The sequence below is a fragment of the Saccostrea cucullata genome, unplaced genomic scaffold, assembly GCF_032062105.1.
Source record: "Saccostrea cucullata isolate Sc308-1 unplaced genomic scaffold, CSIRO_AGI_Scuc_v1 ctg1, whole genome shotgun sequence".
Taxonomy (NCBI): Eukaryota; Metazoa; Mollusca; class Bivalvia; order Ostreida; family Ostreidae; genus Saccostrea; species Saccostrea cuccullata.
In genome coordinates this window covers 258,203-283,398 of record NW_026920581.1, presented here as the reverse complement: position 1 = coordinate 283,398, position 25,196 = coordinate 258,203, and the positions used below count along the sequence as shown (strand labels likewise).

General features: G+C 35.5%; 1 protein-coding gene and 1 long non-coding RNA gene across 4 annotated transcripts in view; one reads left to right on the top strand and one right to left on the bottom strand.

Moving 5' to 3' along the window:
- The window catches only part of LOC134252051 (serine-protein kinase ATM-like), a 294,279-nt gene that overhangs the window by 18,604 nt on the left and 250,479 nt on the right, over window positions 1–25,196 (bottom strand). For both annotated transcript variants that reach the window (XM_062734480.1, XM_062734485.1), the window contains 3 exons: window positions 18,574–18,690; window positions 6,124–6,282; window positions 748–913 (listed from right to left, as the gene is read on the bottom strand). In XM_062734480.1, the coding sequence (XP_062590464.1) occupies window positions 748–913; window positions 6,124–6,282; window positions 18,574–18,690 (442 nt within the window). The remainder of the gene's footprint in view (window positions 1–747; window positions 914–6,123; window positions 6,283–18,573; window positions 18,691–25,196) is intronic.
- LOC134251692 (uncharacterized) lies at window positions 22,333–23,324 on the top strand. Of its 2 annotated transcripts, none has more exons than XR_009988796.1 (3): window positions 22,333–22,433; window positions 22,625–22,700; window positions 22,943–23,324. It is a non-coding gene; the product is annotated as an uncharacterized LOC134251692 (long non-coding RNA). The 2 variants fall into 2 exon arrangements; XR_009988797.1 differs by having other exon boundaries at window positions 22,333–22,437.

Sequence of the window (25,196 nt, the reverse complement as noted above, 5' to 3'; positions counted from 1 at the left end):
TTGATCTTCTTTTTTAAAAAAAACAACCACATTTTAACTTTTAAATTAAAAAGAATAATTAGGTATTTATATTTAGAATGGACAATGACTCTCTCTCTCCGATCTGTTGCAGATAATAGAAAAATCTTCAAAAACTGAGTCGTCCTGGTGGACCAAGCATTCACAAGGCAAGAAGTCCTTTTTAGCAGAGATTAGTCCTCTGTCAGGTGTTCGGAAGTATCATTACTTCTGTTTTACCTCCCTTTATTCTAGAGTAGTAGTCATAAAAGAGAAATCAGCAGATAATGAAAGGCCAGTCACCTTACTTTTGCTGTTCAACTACCACTTTATCTTGCAGGAGACTTCTGGAGACCTTGGCTAAAGGTTCATATTTGACTTTAGATCTGATTAACTAAAAATTATTGCAATGACTTAAAATTTAAAACACAATTCTAGTTTTTTGACAGGCGAACTTTCTTTGGAGAGACAACAGTACCTCTACAAACATGCAAGACTTAGTAAAGGATCATGCAAGAGAGGAGACATGTCCCATTCCCACTGAGGAATAATTGTCATTGACGATGACAAAATGTAAAAATCTATAGGTGTAGAATCTTTAAGTATACTTCTGTGCAATTCGGAAACATTACCTTAAAATCTGACTAAGTTACTGAGTCACAACAAAAGTGTTGAGAGACAGAGGGTCCTTTGGCTGCCGCATTATTATGCAGGGCCCTTATAAATAACATTTCCTTCTTAACTTCATACCAATTGAGGTTGTAGATACACTTCTGGTGTATGCCAATCGGCGTTCAAACCACACTGAGGGTTGTGAAAACTTTTCCAGGAAGAAATATCTCAATACTGGTTGAAATCTAGAGCATATTCCAAGGAAATTCTTTAACTTGTCATTCAAGGAAGCTCGAACTGTTTCCTGCAAATATAAACTTTGAAATTAAAAACAAGTACCCAGTAGACATCATTGAGATGATGACCATTTCAACATGTTCATTTGCCCCATTTTAAGGTATTCAATATATAAAGACCATATTTTTGTACCTTATAAATGAATGGTCTGATATTTTTAATCATGGTAGCATAATTATGTTATCAAATAAAAATGCTCCACCAAAGGAATGTTGATTATTGTCCAATTAATTGCACCTTGAATTTTACATTAAAGTCAATGGGCAGCACATGTTTTTATTAGATATTGTAAAAAGTAATTTGAATTTCAAGAAATCTCTTGGTGAAAATATGCATTACTCCCTCTTTATTAAACTATGAAGTAGAATGAATTAATTACCACAGAAATTGTGAGAAATTAAGGGCAGATAACTCTTCAAAAACTTTTAACGTGCAAAATGACCATCTCCTTACATGTATACATGTACATGTCTTGTAAATTTGGTTTATTTCACTTTTATTGTTATCTAGAAATGCATTTTTAACTAGTTTAAAATTATTTAAAGTTGTTTAAAATCCCTTCATTATACATGGAATACCTCAAGCAAATGAATTTAGAATGAAAGACCATTTATCTAAGGGCATTTTGGAAGTAAAAGTTGAGGAGGGGTCTAAAAAGAAGAAAATAAAGGTTTTACAGATTTTGCAAAACCATGATTCGTCATATTAGTGACAAGTTTGGTTGAAAAAGGCTCAGTTAAGTTCTTGAGAATAAGTTAAAATTGAGAAAAAGTTTACAAATGACAGACCCCAGACAACAGACTCTTTCATCACCCTTTTACTCATCAGAAAAACTCACACAAGCTAAAAATGACCAATCATGACTTTGTTATTCTTGAGAAGACTTTTCCTATTTATTGCTACGTAAAATTTTGATGGTCCATTGTGGCCCAACCTTACCCCCGAGGGTCATGATTTGAACAAAGTTGAATCTACACTACCTGAGGATGCTTCGATCCATATAATAAAGTGCCCCGCCACAGCATGATACGCCCGTCAAATATTGTTCAATAATCATACATTGGTTAGGATGCAAGAAAATCAGATAGCCTTGATTAACAGATTGACACAGATTTCAATTATCTAATTTCCATTTCTTATTATACATCTCTAAGAGACTTACAGTGTAGGGATTGATTATAACAAATAATACTAGTGAGACATGACTGCAATTTGTCGCAAATATATATAAATATATTATTTTTTTTTTTTCAATGAACATATAATTTTTTTTTTTTTTTAGTTTTATCAACACATGTATAATTAGTTTTGATCATATTATAACAGCTGCATCACTAATATATAAAACATCAATTGAAAGATCTTTATCTGGACTAGCCATCAAGAACTCTTAATTAACACAAGCATCTTTTTGCCCAACTCCCAACAGATAAATTAAGATAACAGCTGCATCAGATCTAGAGATGCTCTTAGCTCCTGACAATAAACTCATTAATTTCTCTCTAATTTGACATGCAAATTTCTGCTATCAAAATTCTTCTTGACCAGTGCTTGATAATTAAGCCCATGGGACAAACTGAATTCCTCTCAAAGCATAAACATTTGTTACAGATTGCTGTAAAGTATATAATGAAAAAATAAGTTTTTACTTAATTTAACGTTTTTTTAATAAGCATACAGATATATTTTTACATTGTTTAGGATTATGAAATTTAGAATTTAAAAGACTTAGTTTTTTAAAAAAATTCACTTTAATTAAAGGTCACAGTGACCTTGAAATAGGCCGCGACACACCTTCTACTTCAGATGTATACTTTTGCCAAGTTTGAAAGCTCTAGGTCTAATAGTTTTCTAGTTATGAGCCGGACAGGATTTTTCCATATTTGGCTATAGCATCTTTATTAAAGGTCAGAGCGACCTACTTTTTGTGCGCGACACACCGTCTACCCTAGAAGTATAAGTTGACAAAGTTTCTATAACCCTAGGCCTAATAGTATTCAAGTTATGAGCCGGACAGGAATGGACAGACGGACATGAAGCCTATAACATAATACGTCCCGTCTTAAGACGGGCGTATAAAAACCTGAAGTCTCTGTCTAGACTGTAGCTCTACTGGTTTGTACTTATAACAAAGGAAAGGAAGCAGTTGGACTTGAAATTCAATTTGCAAAAGCGATACAGTGGACCTTCAGATATCCGACGCCAGATATCCGGATGCTTCAGTATCCAGACGATTTTTTATCAGCACTGAATTTTTTAATGTTATTTTGTCTGGTGATTCAGGTATCTAGACGCTTCACATATCCGAACAAATTTGAATGGGAACCAAAGCGTCCGGATAAATGAGGCTCCACTGTAAATAGAATAATGATCCTTGATTTGTCTTTTTGTGGCAAGATTGCAATAAGACTAGAACTGTAGGACTAGTCTTTTAAAAGAATTTTACAGAAATTTCAATTTCGTCACCATAGCAACATCATACACCAAAATAAAAAAAACAATAAAGAGAATTATGTACTTCAGTGTTGTCTACTTGTTTGCCAAGTTATACTGTAATCAGAGGAGCAGCATTTTGAAAGTATTTCAAAGAAATGTCTATTTTTTAGTAACCACTGCAACACCGTTCATTGAAATCAAAAAATGATATAGAGAATTATATAACTTAATATAGTCTACTTGTGTGCCAATTTATATTGAAATCAGATCAAAACTGTTGGAGAAGTAGCATTTTGAAAAATTGTTTACAGATGGACAGACAGAGACAGGCAGATGAATGGAGGACAGACACCTTACTATCGCATAAGCTCTACTGGTCTCTGACTAGTTGAGCTAATGACCAATCATAGCTTTGCTGTTCTTGAGAAGATTTTGAAAGATTTTTCCTATATATTCCTGTGTAGAACTGTGGTCCCACCCTACCCCCAGAGGTCATTATTTGAACAAATTTGATTTTACACTAAACAAGATTGTTTCATCTCTCCTATCCCTGTGGTTCTTGTTCCGACAATTTATAAAAGATGCTATTCATTTTTCACTAATTTTCAATTATTTCCCCATGGAAGAGGGCATGTGCCTTTCATTTGAACAAAGAACTACATGAGGTATATTGCTTATCTTTGCCCCCACAAAAATCAAACTGCATGATAGACAAATTTCATTTTCACTTTCTTCATTTTTTTGATACGATTCCAGTTAATTTTCATCACTTACAGGAGGCCCTTATTTCCTGACAATTGAAAAAGACCTAAGGGGGTGCTTATAGGGGTAGGGGCAGTTAATAGGGATTATACGGTATTACTACAGCAATTAACATCTTTTCTGCTGTCAAACTCAGGCCTGACATTCGCAGGATTTAAAACGAAAGTTGAGTGGTAGTTGAATACCGATCCCAATCAGAATTACATGAAGAAAAGCAGGATTAAAAAAAATTGAGGGAATGGGGTTAAAAAAATTAGGGCGGGTGGGGATGAGAATCTAGGAATATTTTATTATGGTCCTATTGCTCTTATTACATGTTATCATATAACATGATTGACTATCATATTTTAACTCTCCTTTTTTCCTTTTGAATTTTTGAATTGACCTGAAAACTATACGGCCCTAAAGGTTATTTTTCCTCAAAAAATCATATCTTTAAAATTGAGTTTTCAGTCAATTATGCAACAAGATGCCCAAGGGCCACATCGCTCACCTGAGCACATTGGATAGGACAAAAGCACATATCAGATGAGAACTGAAAGCTTACTGATATGGGGGAGGGGGGGGGGGGGGCTTGAAATTTAATACTATTTGAGAATGCCTTCATATCAAAACAGCATACGACTTTGCTGTTCTTGATAAAAAGATTTCTTTTGAAACATTTTGTTCCTATATATATATATTACTTCATAATAATTTGAATTTGATTCCCCATTGTTTCCCTTCCTACAACGAAGGGCCATGATTTGAACAAATTTAAATCTTCAATACATGAGGATGCTTACATGTCAATATGACTAAATATAGCTTTTCTGTTCTTGAGATTTTCCCCTTTACTTTTCTATGTAAAACTTTGATCCACCATTGTGGCCCCACCCTACCACTGGGTTTATGATTTGAACAAATTAATTCTACACTACCTGAGGATGCTTCCATATAAATACTAGTATCACTGATCATTGCTTTGCTATTCTTGAGAAGAAGATTTTTTAATATATTTTAATGTAAAACTTGGATCCCCCATTGTGGCCCGCCCTATCCCTGTGGGTTATGATTTGAACAAACTAGAATCTACACTACCTGAGGATGATTCCATATAAATATCACTAATCATGGCTTTGAAGTACTTGAGAAGATGATTTTGAAAGATTTCCCTATATATTCCTATGTAAAACTTTGATCGGCCATTTTGGCCCCACCCTACCCCCGGGGGTCATGATTTGAATAAACTTTAATCTACACTTCCTGAGGATGATTTCACATGAGTTTCATCTTTTCTGTCTCAATTGTTCTTAAGAAGAAGATTTTTAAAGATTTTTCCTATATACTCCTATGTAAAAGTTTGATCGGCCATTTTGGCCCCACCCTACCCCCCGGGGTCATGATTTGAACAAACTTGAATCTACACTTCCTGAGGATGATTCCAGATGCATTTCATCTTTTCTGGCCAAGTGGTTCTTGTGAAAAAGATATTTTTAAAATGCCATTAATTTTTCTCTAATTCATAATTATCTCCCCTTGGAAAAGGGTGTGGTCCTTCATTTGAACAAAATTGAATCCCCTTTACCCAAGGATGCTTCGTAGCAAGTTTGTTTGAAATTGGCCCAGTGGTTCTTGAGAAGAAGACGAAAATGTGAAAAGTTTACAACGACAACAACGACAACAAGGACTACAACAACTACGAAGACGGACAATGGACAAATTTTGATCAGAAAAGCTCACTTGAGCCTTCGGCTCAGGTGAGCTAAAAAGCATAAGTTTCACATATGCATTCATTTCATCTTCTTGGCAGAGATCATTTATAAACAGTTTTCAGCTCTGTGTTGTGACCATGCTTATCTAAAATAGAATTTCTTTGCGAGTACAATAGGGAAAACCATGGTGTTTTCTATGATTAGCGCTTATAATAGAACTTTTCATCTGTGAAAAAATAAAATTAAAAACTTCTACATTTATTACGATATATAGTATAATGGATTACTCATTGACAACCATCGTATTTTGAGAGGATAGACTTACTACCATCTTATCCCTACAGGCCCTGGCTGTTATGTCCTGTGGTCTAAATCTTTTATGAGCTCCCTTGGATTCATCCCTCTCTCCAATCAAATACATCCCTATAGGCAAGGTTCCCTCACACCACTCCAGGACTCCACTACACTGAGATAGCGGTATAACCTGTAAAAATCACCACCAACTGAGAGGTACAATCTGTAGAAATCGACACGAACATATATAGAGGTATAAACTGTAAAAATTACCACCAACATGGAGGTATAATTTCTAAAAATCAACACTGACATAGAGGTGTAACCTGTAAAAATTGACACCGCCATAGAGGTATTACCTCTGTAAGTATACCACCACCTACAGATTAAATATATACTGGACAAAAAAAGTTGGGGATCATGTGCATTTGGCTTCATATATTTTTGGGGATAAATGATTAGTGAAATAAAACATATTGATTGAGAAAACAGTTTGTGACTTGAATCCTGTTAATTGTATGCAGCTTCACACTTTGCACATGCCCATGGGTCGCACAATAAAAATGTGGTTCTCACTGGGTAGTTGTGTAATGCCTTATATCAGTCACTTATGTTATTGAAAAGGGATAGAGAATAATAATTTGAACATTGATGTGTCCCAGAGTGTCATTTCTAGATTCTGGGCAACAACTTCAGAGGACTGGAACTGTCAATGAGAGGCCTAAGAGTGGAAGACCCCATGCTAAAACACAACGCCAAGACCGGTGCTTCTTAACCTTAGCCAGGAGACAGCATTTTCAACCAGCTCCAAGACTGTACTGTCTTCTTAGTTTAATGTTGCCACAGACTTGCACATTACACCCAAGACTTTGAGAAACAGACTTCATGCTACTTATTGGGGCTTACAGGCCAGTAGTGTCCCCCGGACTTCTCCCAAATCATCAAGAAGCATGCTTGGAATTTGCAACGTCAGCATGTGAATTGGGACAGACGAGGTTGGGAGCTAGTACTGTTCACAGATGAGTTCTGCAATATGCCTTGTCTTTCATGATGCTTTTAGGCATGTGTGCAGAGAGGCCAGGCAAAGATACAGTCAGGCATTGGTGGCTAAACACAATTGGTTTGGGGGTGGCTGTGCAATGATTTGGTGTGTGATTTCTCTGAAGGGTCACACTGACATTATAGCCATCAGAAATGGTGCAGACTGCTCTGTGATACAGGGATAAAATTCTTCACTCCGTCCTTAGGTTGTTTGTAGCTGCCATTGGGCCAAATTTCATTCTGACGGACAATACTCCCCATCCTCGTCATGCTCCTATGGTTCAGGAGTATCTGCAGAGGGGCACTATTGAGTGTATGGAGTCACCTGCTATCTTGCCTGACCTGAATCCCATCCAGTATGTTAGAGATCAACTTCAGCATCAACTTTCACAACATCCAAACTAACCAAAGAATTAGGATAACCTTGAAAATGCGCTGAGAGAGGAATAGAACAATCTCCCACAACAGAACATTGTGAATCTCACAACCAGTGTGCAACATCGATGCCAGGCTGTTCTGAGAGCAAATGGAGGACACATTAAGTATTGATGAAACTTTAAGTAAATTTTGGACATGTTCTGTTATGTTCAAGATTTTTTTTTCACGTCAGATTTCTTCATGTTCAGTGAAAAGGTGTTATGTGTACTATGAATCAAAATTCAATAAATGAAATTGAGAATCCTGTATAATTGTTAAAAAAAATGTCCACGTTTTGTTTCATATTTTCTGGCAAATACAAAGGTTTAGTTATAATCAATGAAATACTATACAAGTGGAAATTTTAGTGAGACGCAAATTTAGCAATTTGTCCTTAGAAATTGGTATTTTAATTTTAGCGAGATGTAATTTTAAAAAGCTCACTATAGAAGCTATACTGGGCAAAATAAGTTAGAGATCATATTTTTACATAAGAATATTTTCATACCCATGAATTTATTGTGACAACAAGGCTTAAGTAGTTTTAAAAACATGTTCTTTACATGATTCGATACTTAAGTTACACGTGTTTAATGAGTTTTGGGACATGTTAATTTATATATATATATATAGATAGATAGATAGATATATATATATATAGAAAGCACAAAGAAAATCACTTATATATGGATACCCACTTCCGCCCCAGCCCAGGTTGAACTCTCGACCTTATATATATAATTCCTTCTACCGATTCCCTTGCCAAGCTCCTTGAACATGTTCTCAACTTCAACAACTTCAAGTTTAATGGAGAACATTACCTGTGTCACGTGGTCAAGCTGGCTATCTCCAAGAATCACACAAGTTCAATAAGTTTAATAAATTTATTTACAAAAAAAAAATAATGATAATAATAATAACAATAACAAAGATCTCACACAAACTACCGCACACAAATTCACACCCCCTTTCTCACTACTAAACAATTAAACAAAGAAAAAAACTAGAACTGTCCAATAGGGACAAATACCCCCGCTGGGTTTTTCAGAGTACTGGTGCCAATTCAGAAATATTTTATGGATCTAGTAAGAGGTATTCACTATTGTCTAAATAAAGTGCCTAGCCACAGCATGATAGGCCCATCAAATATTGTTCGATAATCATAAATTGGTTAGGGTGCAAGAAAATTAAGTAACCTTGATTAACAGATTGACACAGATTTCAATGATCTAATTTCCATTTCTTATCATGTTTAAAATATTGTACATACATCTCTAAGAGACTTACAGTGTAGGGATTAATTTAAACAAATAATACATCATATAATTCTAAACTGGCTGTGTTAGAGCTTAACAAATATCCATCTGCAGCTTTAAATTGTTTATTGCATATTTTATGAAATAATGGAAATGCTACAGTCTAATAAAAAAAAAATGAAAAATTAATTATTCTTTAGACTATTAAATTCTAAGTGAGACATGACTGCAATTTGTTGCAAATATATAAAATTTGAAATGTAATTTTTTTTTTTTAATGAACACATGTATAATTATGTCGCCCCGAACGAAGTCGGGGACGACATATTGATATTGTACGCATGTTTTTTTTATCCAGGCTGTTTCTCGGAGATGGCTGGGACAATCTTCCTGAAACTTTTCTCAAAGGACGATCACTGGTTGTAGTTGTGCAGTGAGGTCGTTCAGTTCCAATATGTCTACCGTTGCCATGGAAACCTGTAAAAAGCGACAAATTTTGTCCGAGAGTGTTCTCTCTGGTCCCTTAAACGTTCGTCATGAAACTTTTCTTATTTTAATGATTAGTATCTGTAGTTGTGCGACTCGCATTTAAAATTTTCAAATAATCGATTATTGCCATGGAAACCAGGTGAAAGTTAAAATTCTTTAATTTTGATTTTCTCAATAACTACGCAGGCAATCGTTTTGAAACTTTCAATGTTTATTCCTTGCAATGTGTCAAAGTGATTTCTACTTTTCAAATAATTGTAATGAGTCGCTCACAGTTGCCATAGAAACGAAACAAAAAAAGATTCAGATGTACACATGTGTTCTCCAAGGTCTAGGTCAAAGGGTCAAAGTTCGTCGTATCCAATAAAAGTTCTTTTCACAAGGATTACATATTTGAAATACAAAAGCCCTAGCACTTACCGTTCAAACGTTATGGCTATGTACTATGTTCAAGACGACCCCCCCCTTTTGAAGCACACAGCCAGGTAGAATACACAGATATAACATATACAACTTACAAGTAGCGTTTTAAAATCTTCATTCATAAAACTCAGTTTCCGTCATGTGATATTTTGCCATCATTCATTCTCCTTCTGTTTTGTCTCTTGAATTTATAGATATTTTATCTATATGAAAAAAAATTAACGATTGTCAGCTGCATTTATTATCATTTCGCGTTTTCTTGTATATTTATTAATTGTATATTATTCATTTCATTAGATAGTGCAAGTATAAATTAAAAATTTGGTACGTCATTTCCATAGTTTTTATTCATTCATAAATCCTTTGATCCGCTCCTGCAGGTTCGCAAAGCCTTGATCACCACTGTATACAAAACATTCATCTCGCCGAAAATGTTCATGATTCCGCTAAACTGAGAAAGTTTACACATGATTTATCATTTCATAACAAACATCAGCTCTCTGCAATGCAGAAATGCTCGAATTGATGGTGGCATGTCAGATTCGTTTTTCGGCAGAACCTCTAAAATGAAAGTGAAAGAGGGAAATTTAAGAGTTTTCACTGGCGTTACAATGCACAAAATAATTCTGCTGATCTTCTTCATAAATTACATTTCCCAAGCTTTTATGAAAGGAAAGATACTGCCAATTAACAAGTATAAGGCTCAGTTCAGTACATTGCCAAATTTCTTTTATGCAAGTCTGCAAATTTAGGAACTTGTAATTTTCCTGAACTACTTTCTTCTCCTACCAATTCTAAAAATAATTAGTGGGATGTACCCAATTAAGGTCTTCCGTTTCCAATGGAAAGGACTGATTAAAACTCGATGGTTGTTCAAACTTAGCTAATGGACTTTTGTTTTAGTGATGATAAAAATGAAAGTCTTGTCCAGTACAGGGCGACATATGCTATTGCTTGCAATAGCAGACTTTCTAGTTAATTTTACTTATATTATACAATACTAATTCAGTTTTAATCAAACACTAAAACATCAATTTGTTTTAATTACATTACACCAATTGAAAGATCTTTATCTGAACTACAGCCATCAAGAACTCTTAATTAACACAAGCAACTATAAGGCCATTTCTTTTTGCCCAACTCCCAAGAGTAAAATTAAGATAAGATCTAGAGATCTCTTGCCACGACAATGAACTCATTAATTTCTCTTTAATTTGACATGCACATTTCTGCTATCAAAAATTCTCCTTGACCAGTGCTTGATAATTATGCCCATGGGACAAACTGAATTCCTCTCAAATCATTAACATTTGTTATAGAGTTTGCTGTAAAGTATATGATAAAAAATAAGTTTTTACTTAATTTAGCATTTTTTAATAAGGATACAACTATATTTTTACATTTTTTAGGATTATGAAATTTAAAATTTTAAAGACTTAATTTTTTTAAAAATTCACTAAAATTAAAGGTCACAGTGATCTTGAAATAGGTCGTGACACACCGTCTACCCAAGATGCATAAATTGTCCAAGTTTGATGATTGTAAATCTAATAGTTTTCTAGTTATGAGCCAAACAAAATCACAAAATAAAAAAGAAAAAACGCCTGTAAAATGCAAAAAAATCATCCAATTATGATGAAAATCCCAGGTGCACACCTTCATATGGTGAATAATAAGTGTATAAATTTTCAGACAAATCCATCCAACAGTTTCTGAGAAACGGTCCGGACAAAATCTTGTCTACAGACAGACGGACGGACAAGGTGATTCCAATATACCCCCCTAAACTTCGTTTGCGGGGGTATAAAAACAATTGGTAATCAACAATTACCCAATTAACAAATTCATTAATCAGCCAATCACCCCGGGTATCTAATTCAGTTATTAATGCCAAACATGTTCACAGATCATAGATTATCCTCGTCATCATCACGATCATCATCATCAACATCATCCTCATCCTTGATGCAGGAATGAATTCAAAAGTTTGCCTTTTCTTATAAAGCGCTAACTCAAAGTTTCTTGGATAGACTTATCTGTTATCCGTTCACCAACAATTATATGGATCCACGCACAGCACTCTTCCGGGCCTTAGTCCCTGGAACCTTTCGCCGTCACAATGATCCACTCAGCTCAGTCTATGTATCAAGCACAGGTCATACCAATATCCATGACGCACGGACCTGTCTCCGTGCCAGTGTCAAGATAAAGCTTGTATGGCTATTAACATATACTAGCTGCTTAAAAAAACGTGTCTGCAGCTACGTTTCTCTGCCGGGAATGACCAGGCCTCAATTGTTCTGGTCGGCTAAGCTATTTTGCAAGGACTTATGGGAATAGTATGCATAGGGACAAAACGCGGGAAATTCAAATTATATACGCAAGTGCAATAGTGATTGTTACACACCTCCCCCCTTAATTAAAAAAATGGTAACATTTTTTTAAAACAACAATCACTACTAACTTGCCCTAACAATTTTGAAATAACTGAACGTATTTACAAAATTCTGAATACAAACCTGGCTAATTTCTCCTTAGCTGATTATTGGCGACTAAGGTAATCTGCTCCAACGTTTTGGCTTCCCTTTATAGCTTCTATCCGGAATCGATAAGGTTGTAATTGTAGAGCCCAGCGCATTAATCTCGAGTTCTCTGTTTTGGACTTGTTAAGGTATGTTAATGGCTGATGGTCAGTCTCCAATACAAACTCACGTCCATATAGATATTGATGGAACTTCTGAATTCCCCATACTACTGCTAAGCATTCCTTCTCTATAACAGCGTATAATCTCTCTCTAGGTTGCAGTTTTCTGCTTGCATAAGCTACTGGAAGCTTCTCTCCATGTTCTTCCTGCAAAAGAACTGCTCCTAGTCCATCATCTGCAGCATCTGTTCGTAAGATAAATATTTCACTGAAGTCTGGAAGTTTCAGAATTGGTTCTGAGGATAACATCATTGAATTCTGCTCATCAAGTGTTCCCTCTTCACTGAAGTCAATAAGTGATATGGCGCAAGTTGTAAGAACTCCACAGTGTATTTCCTCACGAGGAATGTACTGTTTCAACAAATTGGCGTGAAGTGTCTTTACTTTACTTCCCATCTCAACTTTGTAATCCATATCGCCAACTTTCTGCACAACTTTATATGGTCCTCGCCACTGCATCAAGAGTTTATTTGACTTTGTCGGAAGTAGAACAAGTACTTGGTCACCAACTTTCATCCTTCGATCCCTTGTTCTCTTATTGTAATGCTTTCTCTGATGCTTCCTTGCTTTTTCCAATTGTTGATGAGCAATCTTACATGTCTCTTCAAGTTTCTCCTTTAAGTCTAGTATATATTGGTAAGTAGTCTTCACCTCACTGTCTGGTATGTCCTTGGTCCACAGTTCCTTGAGTATCATCATCGGACCACGCACCGATCGACCATAGAGTAGCTCAAAGGGTGAAAATCCAAGGCTCTCTTGAGGTATCTCACGATAAGCAAATAGTAGTGGGTTAAGGTACTTGTCCCAGTCTTTTGGGCGTTCAGCACACAAGCGCTTCAGCATCTGCTTTAACGTACCGTTGAATTTTTCGACAAGGCCATTGCACATCGGATGATAGGGCGTTGTAGTTAGGCGTTTGAGTGACAGCAATCGGCTAACTTCTTTCATAACCTCAGATGTAAACTGCGATCCCTGGTCTGTAAGCATTTCCGATGGAACACCAACTCTGCTGAAAACGTCTACAAGCGCCTCTGCAACTCGTTCCGTTTCGATTCCTTTAAGTGCCACAGCTTCTGAATACCTGGTCGCATAGTCTATAACAGTGAGGATATATCGATTTCCTCTGTCTGTGACTGGCTGAAGCAGACCAACAATATCCACAGCTATGCGTTGAAATGGTTCTGATATCATGGGCATTTGTCCAAGAGGAACTGCAGGTACTCTTCCCTTAGGTATTGTTCGTTGGCATACGTCACACGAACAACAAAATCGCCTGACATCTGCTTGTACTCCTGGCCAAAAGAATTCTGCTAGTATTCTATCTGTAGTCTTTTTAACACCTAAATGTCCTGCCATAAGACATTCATGGGCCATCTTCATAACCATTGGTCTATACTTCTTTGGAACCATCAACTGTCGATACGTCTTTCCATTTGACACCATTGGACTACTGAATTCTCTTAGAGTAATTGCTTCCGTATAAACATCCTGGTTGAACCTCCATCACCGAGCTCCTTTACTGTCCCTTGTTTAGCAATGTCCCAACTCCTGCTTAATGAATCGTCCTTCGTCTGTTCACTTAACATCTCATCACGTGATACATCTTGTAGAGTTTCAGGGACCCTCAATGGTTTATAAGGTAACTGCTTCTTCTTGAGTTGACTGCGTGTCTCAACAGCAAATGAAGGTGTAGAAGTTTTCATCCAATGAATATCCGGGTTGTCTGGTTTCCGAACACCATCAAAATTCCCAAGAATCACATCAAACATTGGTGTTTCAAAGCATGAGATCGATTGTTCCAGTAAAATATGGTGTGTCAACTTCAACTATCGCAACATCTGCATCTACTACACTTCCGTCAGCAAGCATGCATTTGTGAGTTTTTCCAGTCAGTTGGTTTGACGTTACCAGACTTTTTCGAATCACCGCACCACGACATCCGGTATCTCTTAACACTGTCACAAGTTTATAGCCAACACATCCTTTCACAACTGGCATCACTCCATCATCAACTGAATTAATGTCACTTTGCGGCTTATGTGCACCAACATGAGAAGAGTCGTGTTCTTTTCCTTGCGAAAAGCGACGTCCATTTTTGTTGAATCCCTGTTGTGGTTTCTGTGGTCTATCAAATTTTTCCTGTGTGTTTGTCTTAATTGCTGATGATTTCCTCGAAGGACAATCAAACTGCTTGTGTCCGTATTTATCACAATTAAAACACTTGATTCCACCACTGGTTTTGGTTCCTTCACTAGAACTTGGAAAAGATAATTGCTTTCCAAAGGAAACTTTCTTGTCGAAGATTGGTCTTTGTGTAACAGCTGATGAACAAGTTGCTCTCGCCTCAACATACTGATCAGCATATCTGGCCATATCCTGGATAGAAGGAGGAATTCGTTCCTTCAAGAATAAAGAAAGTTCTTTGTTACAACACAAAATAAATTGTTCACGTAACATCAAGTCTTTAAGTCCTTCATAAGTCTTAACCGTTTTAGATAACTCCATCCATCGTTCCATGTAACTTTCAAGTCTAGTTGAAAACTGAATAAAGGTTTCACTACCATCAGGTTTTGAAGATCTGAATTTCTTTCTGAATGCATCCTCAGTCATGTCAAACCGTTTCATCAGTGCTTTCTTAAGTTCATCAAAGTCCAACGCACTGTCTGGTGGTAATCTAGCGAACACATCCAACGCTTTTCCTTTTAGAAGTGCACTCAAGTGAGCTCCCCAATTTTGTCTTTGCCATTGCTGTGAGATAGCGTATCTTTCAAATCGCTGTATATACGCGTCGATGTTGTCTTTTGCCTCATTTTGGTCCTCTAACAGGTTGTTGTGTTTCAGTGTGATGTAGCGCAGTTGACTCAAGAACTTTATGTGATCTCTCTGCTGCCATCATTTGAAATCTGTGATCAATTTCCATCTCTTCAATTTTCCTCTTGTGTTCAGCCTCTGCGTTTTGTTCTTTCATGGATTCCAGTTAGAGCTGATATTCACGCTCATGTTTAGCCATACGTTCAGCACGATCTTTCTCACGTTTGTCTCTAAGTCTTGCCTGTTCATTGTTCACAAACTGTTGAAGTTCTGCATCCTTGAGTCCCATTTGCGTCCCAACTTCCAAGAGTTCCTTCATCTCCTTGATGGTTGTCATCGTGCCTATAAGTACTGAGCCAACTTACCAAACTTTAATAATCCAAGAATAATATTCTTTCTAATTAACAAATATGTCTAACGTCACCTTACCTTTAACCTGTGTAAGGGAGAACCATACTTTCACTTACCTCTGTGTAACTATACAGGAATCCCAAGAGTAACTACTACAACTAACCTAACGTATTTACAACTACTTGGCAAACCTACACCTACTTAGTGAAAATGTGTATTTTGGAGAGGGTCAGCAATCCCACCGCTGCCACCAAATGTCACGTGGTCAAGCTGGCTATCTCCAAGAATCACACAAGTTCAATAAGTTTAATAAATTTATTTACAAAAAAAAATAATGATAATAATAATAACAATAACAAAGATCTCACACAAACTACCGCACACAAATTCACACCCCCTTTCTCACTACTAAACAATTAAACAAAGAAAAAAAAAAACAATTGGTAATCAACAATTACCCAATTAACAAATTCATTAATCAGCCAATCACCCCGGGTATCTAATTCAGTTATTAATGCCAAACATGTTCACAGATCATAGATTATCCTCGTCATCATCACGATCATCATCATCAACATCATCCTTGATGCAGAAATGAATTCAAAAGTTTGCCTTTTCTTATAAAGCGCTAACTCAAAGTTCCTTGGATAGACTTATCTGTTATCCATTCACCAACAATTATATGGATCCACGCACAGCACTCTTCCGGGCCTTAGTCCCTGGAACCTTTCGCCGTCACAATGATCCCCTCAGCTCAGTCTATGTATCAAGCACAGGTCATACCAATATCCATGACGCACGGACCTGTCTCCGTGCCAGTGTCAAGATAAAGCTTGTATGGCTATTAACATATACTAGCTGCTTAAAAAAAACGTGTCTGCAGCTACGTTTCTCTGCCGGGAATGACCAGGCCTCAATTGTTCTGGTCGGCTAAGCTATTTTGCAAGGACTTATGGGAATAGTATGCATAGGGACAAAACGCGGGAAATTCAAATTATATACGCAAGTGCAATAGTGATTGTTACAACCTGCAGGTTAATGGCACTGCTATGGGTTTGAAAATGGCACTGTCTTATGCCAATGTTTTCATGGGCAGACTGGAATGCAACTTCTTACTTCAAGCACCATTTAGGCCCCATAGCTGGTTGCATTTCATTGACGATATAGAGATGAAGTGGGTGGAATGTCACGAGAGCCTCAAGGCATTCATTATGTTTGCCAACACCTTTCTTCAGTCTATCAAATTTACAGTAGACGTATCTAATTCAAAAAACATATTCCTAGATACTACATCTACCTTGATTGATGGTGAAATCGAATTCAGTCTCCACACCAAACCCACAGACTCCCACCTATATCTTATGCACACTAGCTGTCATCCCCCACACACTTTTAAGGGAGTGCCACCAGAATTCGACGCATCTGTTCGTCCCCTGCCTTATATCAGGAGCAAAGTGGTCTTCTCAAGTCCCACTTATGCAAAATAGGCTACAATGCCCGCACTGTACAAACTGCTATTGATGAGATGGCGGGACATGACAGGCAAAGCCTATAACTCTACAAGGAGACCAATATTTCCAAAAAGGTCTCCGAAAAAGGACCTAAGTAATACTACAGAATGTACGTATGATAGCCTATTTCACCTAAAAGAAAAACTTATTGTGTTGCAAAATAAGTGCTCCTTCCTCACAAAAAAATATTCTTGGAAAAAAGAGTGCATAATATCAGCCAAATGATGATTGAAAGATGACATGAATAAAAGTTAGTTTATAGTAAATGCATGATATAGAAAACAACAGACTAGTTGAAAATAACAATGCACTTCTTTAATGACAACAAACAATAATCAATGACTAGAGCAAAGCTCGTTGCAAAGCAACGAGTAGGTCTTCAGTCCTGTTTGACCAGAAGTAGCTTTCATTTTTAACAAAAATGAAAAATAACGCCCAAAAATGCTTTGAATCCTCTAAATCCATGTTAATTATTGCAAAAATAAGCCATTTTCTGTTACTTCCAGTTTGACCAGAAGTGACGACGACAGACGGAAAATTAATTTTAATGCTCCCAGGGACATATGTTACCAAAAAACTTGTCAAGAACGGCAAAAATACGCATTTTCCGACTACTTCCAGTTTGACCGAAAGTGACGACGCCGGATGTATTTTGACGACTTCAATAGATTAAGCTTGACATTTTGAACAACTTTGCTTCTTTGACGTATCACAAATTTTCAATACTTTTTGGGATAAAGGAAAAACTTTCGGCCCCTCCAGGCCCCTGATTTAAGGGGCTAGCCCTTTTTTTAAGATGTCATTTGAAAGATCTTGAAATTCTACACCTTTTTTATTCTACATGCTTTAACAAAATATTTCTAGGTAAAAAGTTATCGTTGAAAAGGTGCTTAAAATTTATTCTTGATAGGACTATTTTCGGGCCATAGCGAGCATCAGCGCTTTGTATTTCCGGTAGTTGTGATATACTTAGTGCACTTCTCCAAAAGTTGCTCTAGCATCACTGAAAATTTCAAGCTTCTGTGTTAAGTGCTTTTTGAGAAAACTGCCGGACAAAGTGACCCTCCAAAAATCACTAAATCGCAGAAAACTCCGAACCGGAAGTGACGTCATCAAAATAAAAAAATATATATCTAGATTTTTTGATGTTCTATCAGACCTGAAAGTTTCAGGAAAATCGATCAAGCCATTCTCAAGAAATCGTGCGTACAAAATCGGTAAGAAAAAAAAACAATAATAAAAATAGTGGAAAAGAAACTAAGAAAAACAATAAGGTCTTCCACTGAAGACGGAAGACCTTAATAATCTTTACCAACAGAATCAGTAGAAGGTCTTCCGTTGGAAAGGAAGACCTTATAAACATACTGAGAGCAATAAATTGTTTTTAAGTGACTTAATAGGCCACTTAAAAATATACTAATGGAAATAGAAAACAAAATGTAGGTGACCCTAACTTTTCTTTGATTTAATATTCTTACCTTATACTGCTTCACCATCAAATTTCTTTTTCTTGTATCAGGGTTTTTGTGAAACAGAGTATTTAGCATACCAAACACCTGCTGCATTATAGCATCTTGTCTTAAATCATCTCTACCCTGAAAAAAAGGCCAGATATGTTAACTTTTTCACTGCATTGTTTATTGGTTTAGTCTTTAGCTTAGGTTAGAAAATATAAAAGAGAAAAAAAAAATGACAAGAGGCCCAAGGGCCTTAACAGTCACCTGAGTATAACACAACTTAGAGGATCCATAAAATATAAAATAAACTGGTAGATGAAGCTTTGTTGTCCAACAGCAAGAGAAAAAGGATGATCAGGATCAATGAAATAATTAGTTTAATGTTTAGTAACAACTCGTAAATTAAGTTCTAATCTGCCCCCTCCCCCCAATTTATCACTACATGTGCAACCACTGACAATTAACAAACTATCAGTGCTTCTATACTATTTTTAACCCCAATATGTAATCTCTCACATTGGCCTCTCTTGGTCTTTGAAAAACATTTTAGCAAGTTATTTTTGTGTCATTTTTATTAATCTACTATTTACAAGTCTACCTGATTATTAAAACAATGAAAGTAGTTTTTTTTTAATTGTATGATAACATTTCTTGCATAATTCTCTTATTCTATTAACTTTTCAAATATTATACATGCATTTACAGTGATTAATTATCAAAAGTAAATTCCAAAGGGGAATACATGTGACTTCTCTCAGTAGAATACAAATTTATAGAGCCCTGGCCAGGACCAGAACACTTGACCAAATGTTCCAGATGTTTAAAATCCTGTTGAAAATATCCTTGCTTATTTAAAAATTTACTTTCTTTGCTTAATTGATACGCCAAGGATCAGAGAAGATTTTTAAAGAAATAATGCATTTTCAGAACAGATTCAACACAGCCCTACCCAGGGTCATGAATTTCACAGATCATCATAACTCTGCACTTACAGTACAGGCCACAAGTTTTCCCCATTGCATGGTGGAAAAAAATTGTGAAATGCTCTGTGTTACACCGTGTGTACACATGGTGTAGCACGTACTATGTGTGTGAATTTGAAATACACAGGTACGCACACCGTGCCACACCATGTCCAGAAAATTTCCGTCCATGTTCAGAAAATTCTCCTCCAAGCCGCACCATGTAAATACATGTAGTATTACAGAAAGAGACCATTTGGTTCTAACAAAAATTTTAAAATCTAATTATTAATTTTGATAACAATTTATAACTTTATGTGTATAATTGTAGTTTTAAATTCTACCAGACTTTGTGCTCTGAATAGCACTAATAATAGTAAGATTAATTATTGGTAAAAAAAATTAAAAATGAAGAATTTGTCAAATATCTTTCTTAGATGAACCTAATGAAGAGAAAATATGTTCAATTCTGTGTGAATGTTATTTGGGGGTCAGAGGTCATAGCGCGACCGAATCACAGAGCGAGGTGATATTTCTGTCACTGTGCAACTTGTTTTGGAATATTTCTAAGTTCATAACGTCGAAAAAGATGAAATGAAAAACAATAAGGATATTTTTCAATCACGAGATGTACAATAAATATTCTTTCGATATAAATAAGATTTTGAATACTCTGATTAGCCTAAAACCTTATCCTTTTAACCCAAAATTCCTTTGGTATTATGTAAACAAAGACAAGCGATATCACCGCTTTTGACTTCAAATATTTTAAGAACTTATGAAATAGTTAGATTATTCTCAGCAGCGATCATTGTTCTTTCACTATATACAGATATGTCCTAAACTGGACTGCTAAACATGAATGTAAACATTCAAATGTTGGACATAAGTGAACTTTCTAGACCAAACAACTTCTTGGTCATTGCACGTCGCGACATAGCTATTGCGGCCCGTTCATGTAATAATATAAGTAATAAACAACGTTAAAAAGTTCACTGGGAAATGAACTTTTAGTTGGTACATGATCAAATCTACTGAGAATGTAAACATTCAAATGTTGGACATAAGTGAACTTTCTAGACTAAACAACTTCTTGGTCATTGCGCGTCGCGACATAGCTATTGCGGCCCGTTCATGTAATAATATAAGTAATAAACAACGTTAAAAAGTTCACTGGGAAATGAACTTTTAGTTGGTACATGATCAAATCTACTGAGAAGCCCTTCAGGCTTCACAGGATTTGATCACGTGACCAACTAAAAGTTCATTTCCCAGAGAACTTTTTTACATTGTTGTTTATTTCTTAATTAAATTCACTGTGTGTCTAGCAGTTTATATTTTCAGAGAAGTGGTTTACATGTCTCTGATTTTACCAAAATCAATAGCTTAAAACTTACAATTTTTCAACTTTATACACAACCATTCCCAACGATAAATTAAAGTCCAGGCTTTTTGATATCATTGACAGCTGCTTTTTCAATAAAAATGGAACTCGTAAATTTACTTACATGGTCATTGGTCATTTGCAAAATTATTTTTTAAAACATTCTGATTGCACACACAAGTACTCTGAAGTTGACATCAAAGAGATGCTTGAGTTTCTGATTGACATTATCTATGTGGTTTTTGGAGACCAGGTCTTCCAACAATCTATTAGAATTCCCATGGGTTACCAATTGCACTCCGTTATTAGCGGACCTATTTTTGAACTCATATAAAGCAGAATTGGTGCAAAATCTTATGCGTGAAAAGAAGAAAACACTTGCCATGGCCTTCAACTCAACATTTAGATTGTCAATTAACAATGGTAATTTCCATTCCTATGTTGATAAGATATATCCTGGTGAGCTTGAGATAAAAGATACCACAGAGTCTGACACATCTGTTTCATACTTGGATATTTTACTTGAAAAAGATGTTAATGGTAATCTAACATCCAAGCTATATGATAAACATGATAACTTTAACTTTTCTATCGTCAACTTTCCTTACTTATGCAGCAATATTTCTTCATCACCTGCATCACGGCCTTTATATATCTCAGTTGATTCAATTCGCAATAGCATGCTCTATGTATGAACAATTTCTAAAATGAGGCAAATTATTGACAAACGTACAAGTTGATGAAACAAGAACATCAGCAGTCTCGTTTAAAGTCATCATTTCTTAAGTTCTTTGGTCGATACAATGACCTTGTCAGCAAATACAATTTATCATTGAGACACATGCTGACTAACATTTTTCATACTTATTGTTGGTCCATTATTTATAAACTGAATTGAAGAATTGAATTGAAGTATTTCCCAATCATGACAAGGAGCACACCATGGGTGTGACCGGTCAGCAGGGGATGCTCACTCCTCCATGGCACCTGGTCCCATCTCTGATGTTTTAGAGGTCTGTGTTTGCTCTGCTCCTATTTTGTATTGTTCTATGGACTTTGATATTGAATACTGTTCATTATCTCCCCAAGACAAAATGAACTGCTGTTTTTAGCTGTTAGATAGCAGTGTTTTACCAGTTTTTCAAATTTACAGCTGTTATTTAGCAGTTCTAAGCTGTTCATTTCATAGCTGTTTTCAAAACTGTTTCACTTTAGAGCAGTAAGCTTAGCTGTTTTTAAGCTGTTCTTCAGCAGTTCATTTCATAACAGGTAATAAAAAAACTGCTTTGGAGTTAACAGCAGTTCTCTGTTTCTGTTAGCTGTTATGTATAATTTGATCGGGATTGAGAAACTGTTGAAATGTCGGGCTTGGTTTCAATTAATTTAAACAACAGAAATAAAAAATTCAACAACCTTGGCTGCCATATTGTTTGGAGAGAAGGCAAAAGAATGTTTTGAAGAGGGGGATTGCCATCACCAATAAGACTGAGATTGGATTGCTATATCTAACAAAAGATGCAGATATTTTATATACAGTAGGTATATGTTTTTAATACATGTGTGTCTGTTGATAAATAAAAATAAGTGCTCTAAATCTGCTACGTTTTAGCCACATTTCAGTCAGCTCAGAGAACTCTTGAAGGCTTGATATAGCAAAGTTTTTTTGTTGTTGTTTTTTTTTTTTTTTTTGCACTGATTTACCATAGCCTATATGATGTTTTTGTAGAAGGAGAAGATATAGGTGGTCATCTAGTGATTTTCTTGAACCTGATTGGGACTTAAAAACGGGGCCTATATATGAGGTATAATTTCTTTTTTTTACTTTAGGAAAAGCTTTAGATATTACAGAAAAATTTTAATTAAATCACTAATCAAATAATCATGAATGCCTTTAATTATTGTAAACAAATTGACACAAAATTGAAGAAACTAAACTTGTATATATAAAGTTAGTCTAAAGTTAGATTATAAAAGGTTAGCAATTAATTTGAATTTTATTTATTCAACTGTGAAACTTAGTGTGTGTTTTTTTTTTAACTGATAGGATTTGCAAATTGACCAAGAGCAGCCGGCAAACATTAAACATGCAGTGACCTTACAAGTAACGAAGAAGTGGAGAAAATTTTTCATTGGACAGATGGGTGTGAAGAAAGCCCTGGGATATTAATTGAATTGCGAGAAATGAATCAGGAATGCAGGTAGAAAGTGGCAAAGACCAATACCATAAGATGTTCCTATCAAAGATTTAAAATTGTAGCTGTTATTAATACAAATATTGTAAAGTATGTGTAATGTACTATTATCACTAATCAAGATTGATATAGAGTCTAAATATTCTTAGTAAATGTTCTATATTACTGTGTTCCAATACCTAATTGTGTTGTACTTTTTACTACCACTTGAATAGATTTCTTTTTTATTTATTATCTAAAAATGCCACATTCTTATATTTTTTTATGATTAATTATTAAATTTGTGGCTGAAGAGTTTATACTTTCTCCATATGCTGTTCTGTATGTTTGTTAACAGAAAGGAATTAGGATCCAATACATTGGTTATGAACATAATGTGTACATTTTCTTTCATTTAAAATTGTTGCTCCTAATAATATAATAAATTGTATATAATTATACACATTGTTGATGGTGTTGTAAATAATCATGTATGTATGCATTATGTAGCAGTTCCTAGCAGTTTTACAGCAGTTTCTAGCAGTTTTAAGTCACTGGGATGTCCATATAAGGAAATACTTGTCAGCAGTTCTCCTGAATATTAAATAGCTTACAGCAGTTTTTGAAGCAGTTCTCATTAATATTCATATCGGACAGCTGTTTTCACAGAGCTCATTAAAATATTTCAGCCTATACGACAGCTAAAGAACTGGGAATGCTAAATAACTGCTGTTAACTGCTATTGGAATGTGTGTATGCAAATTACTAATTTGCATAAAGTGAGTGAACTGGAATGCTGGAATGCTAAGGAACAGCTAAAGAACAGCTGTTAAATGAGAACTGGGAAGGTTAATTAACAGCTAAATTACAGCTGTTCATTTTGACTTGGGTCCATATCCTTCACTTGGTATGTTATTCTTTTCTTGCAAAGTGTGTAAAAAATATCAGAGAGAGAGAGAGAGAGAGAGAGAGAGACTCATGCAACCCCTTTTTACAATTATCTGTAACAAAATTTTATTATCTTGAATTTTTCGTTTTATTTACATTGCCAGTCACAATTAATCTTTCTATAATACTATTTAATTTCCACAACTTTGGTTTATATTTAACCCACTTGTAACTATAGTGAGAAATCAGTTTGTTCTCTGTATGCACTAAATCCTGTGCAACATCTGTCAATCAAAATTGTGCGATGCTATAGGGGAGAAACATCAAACAGCTAAAGCCGAACAACATTGAATGTCAGACAGTTTCTCTTTCACAGTAAGATTGTTACTAAAGAGCAAGAGCCATCTTATGCATAAATTGGCCCTGTACTTATATTAAATAATTAACTATCACCCTCTTTCTCATTTTATATGTCAAAATAAAGTAGACACTTGGTGCTTTAATTCATTTTCTATAATAAAATTTCGTTTTGAGAATTCAGATATTGGAAAACAGGTCTGAGAAATTGCAATGTTCTTGAAATTTGCAGAAAACATGCGTATTTGACTACCTTCAGCAAAGAATTAAAATATGAGCACAGCCCACGATCCAAAAAATAAAACATGTTTTTCGATCTTCAGAGACAGAGCTTTCATTACGTATATGCATTTTTTGGATCAGAGGTTGTGCTCTATATGAAATATTGAAAAAATGCTTCAACTTTAAGCCATTTTCAAAGGAATTTACACAATAAGAGGAAAATGACGCATTTTATGACATCATAATGCATTGACAAGATGGAAAAGTACGTCGCGATTAATAGATACGTGGTCACCAACACTCCAAGTAATAAATGCTGCATTTGCAACCTAAACTGAGCGGTTTTGATTTTTAGGAAATTCTCAGGGCCAAATAAGGCCCAACGTGGCTCTTGCTCTTTGTGTCACATGTATTTTTCTTAAGTATCTCCGTCTACAGGGTATTCATGGATCCAGATAAAAACTCGCATGCGCACCTGACGGCGGTGACCTAGTTATCCTTGGCGAAATCTTCAGTTTGCCGTTTGTACTCCGTGATTGCTTATATATTTTGTAATTAAATCATACTTTTACATGATTAATATTAATTATTCCCATAATAATAATTTTTTGGTGGATATTTATTTATAAACATAGGTAATCCGAGATTACAGAGCTCACC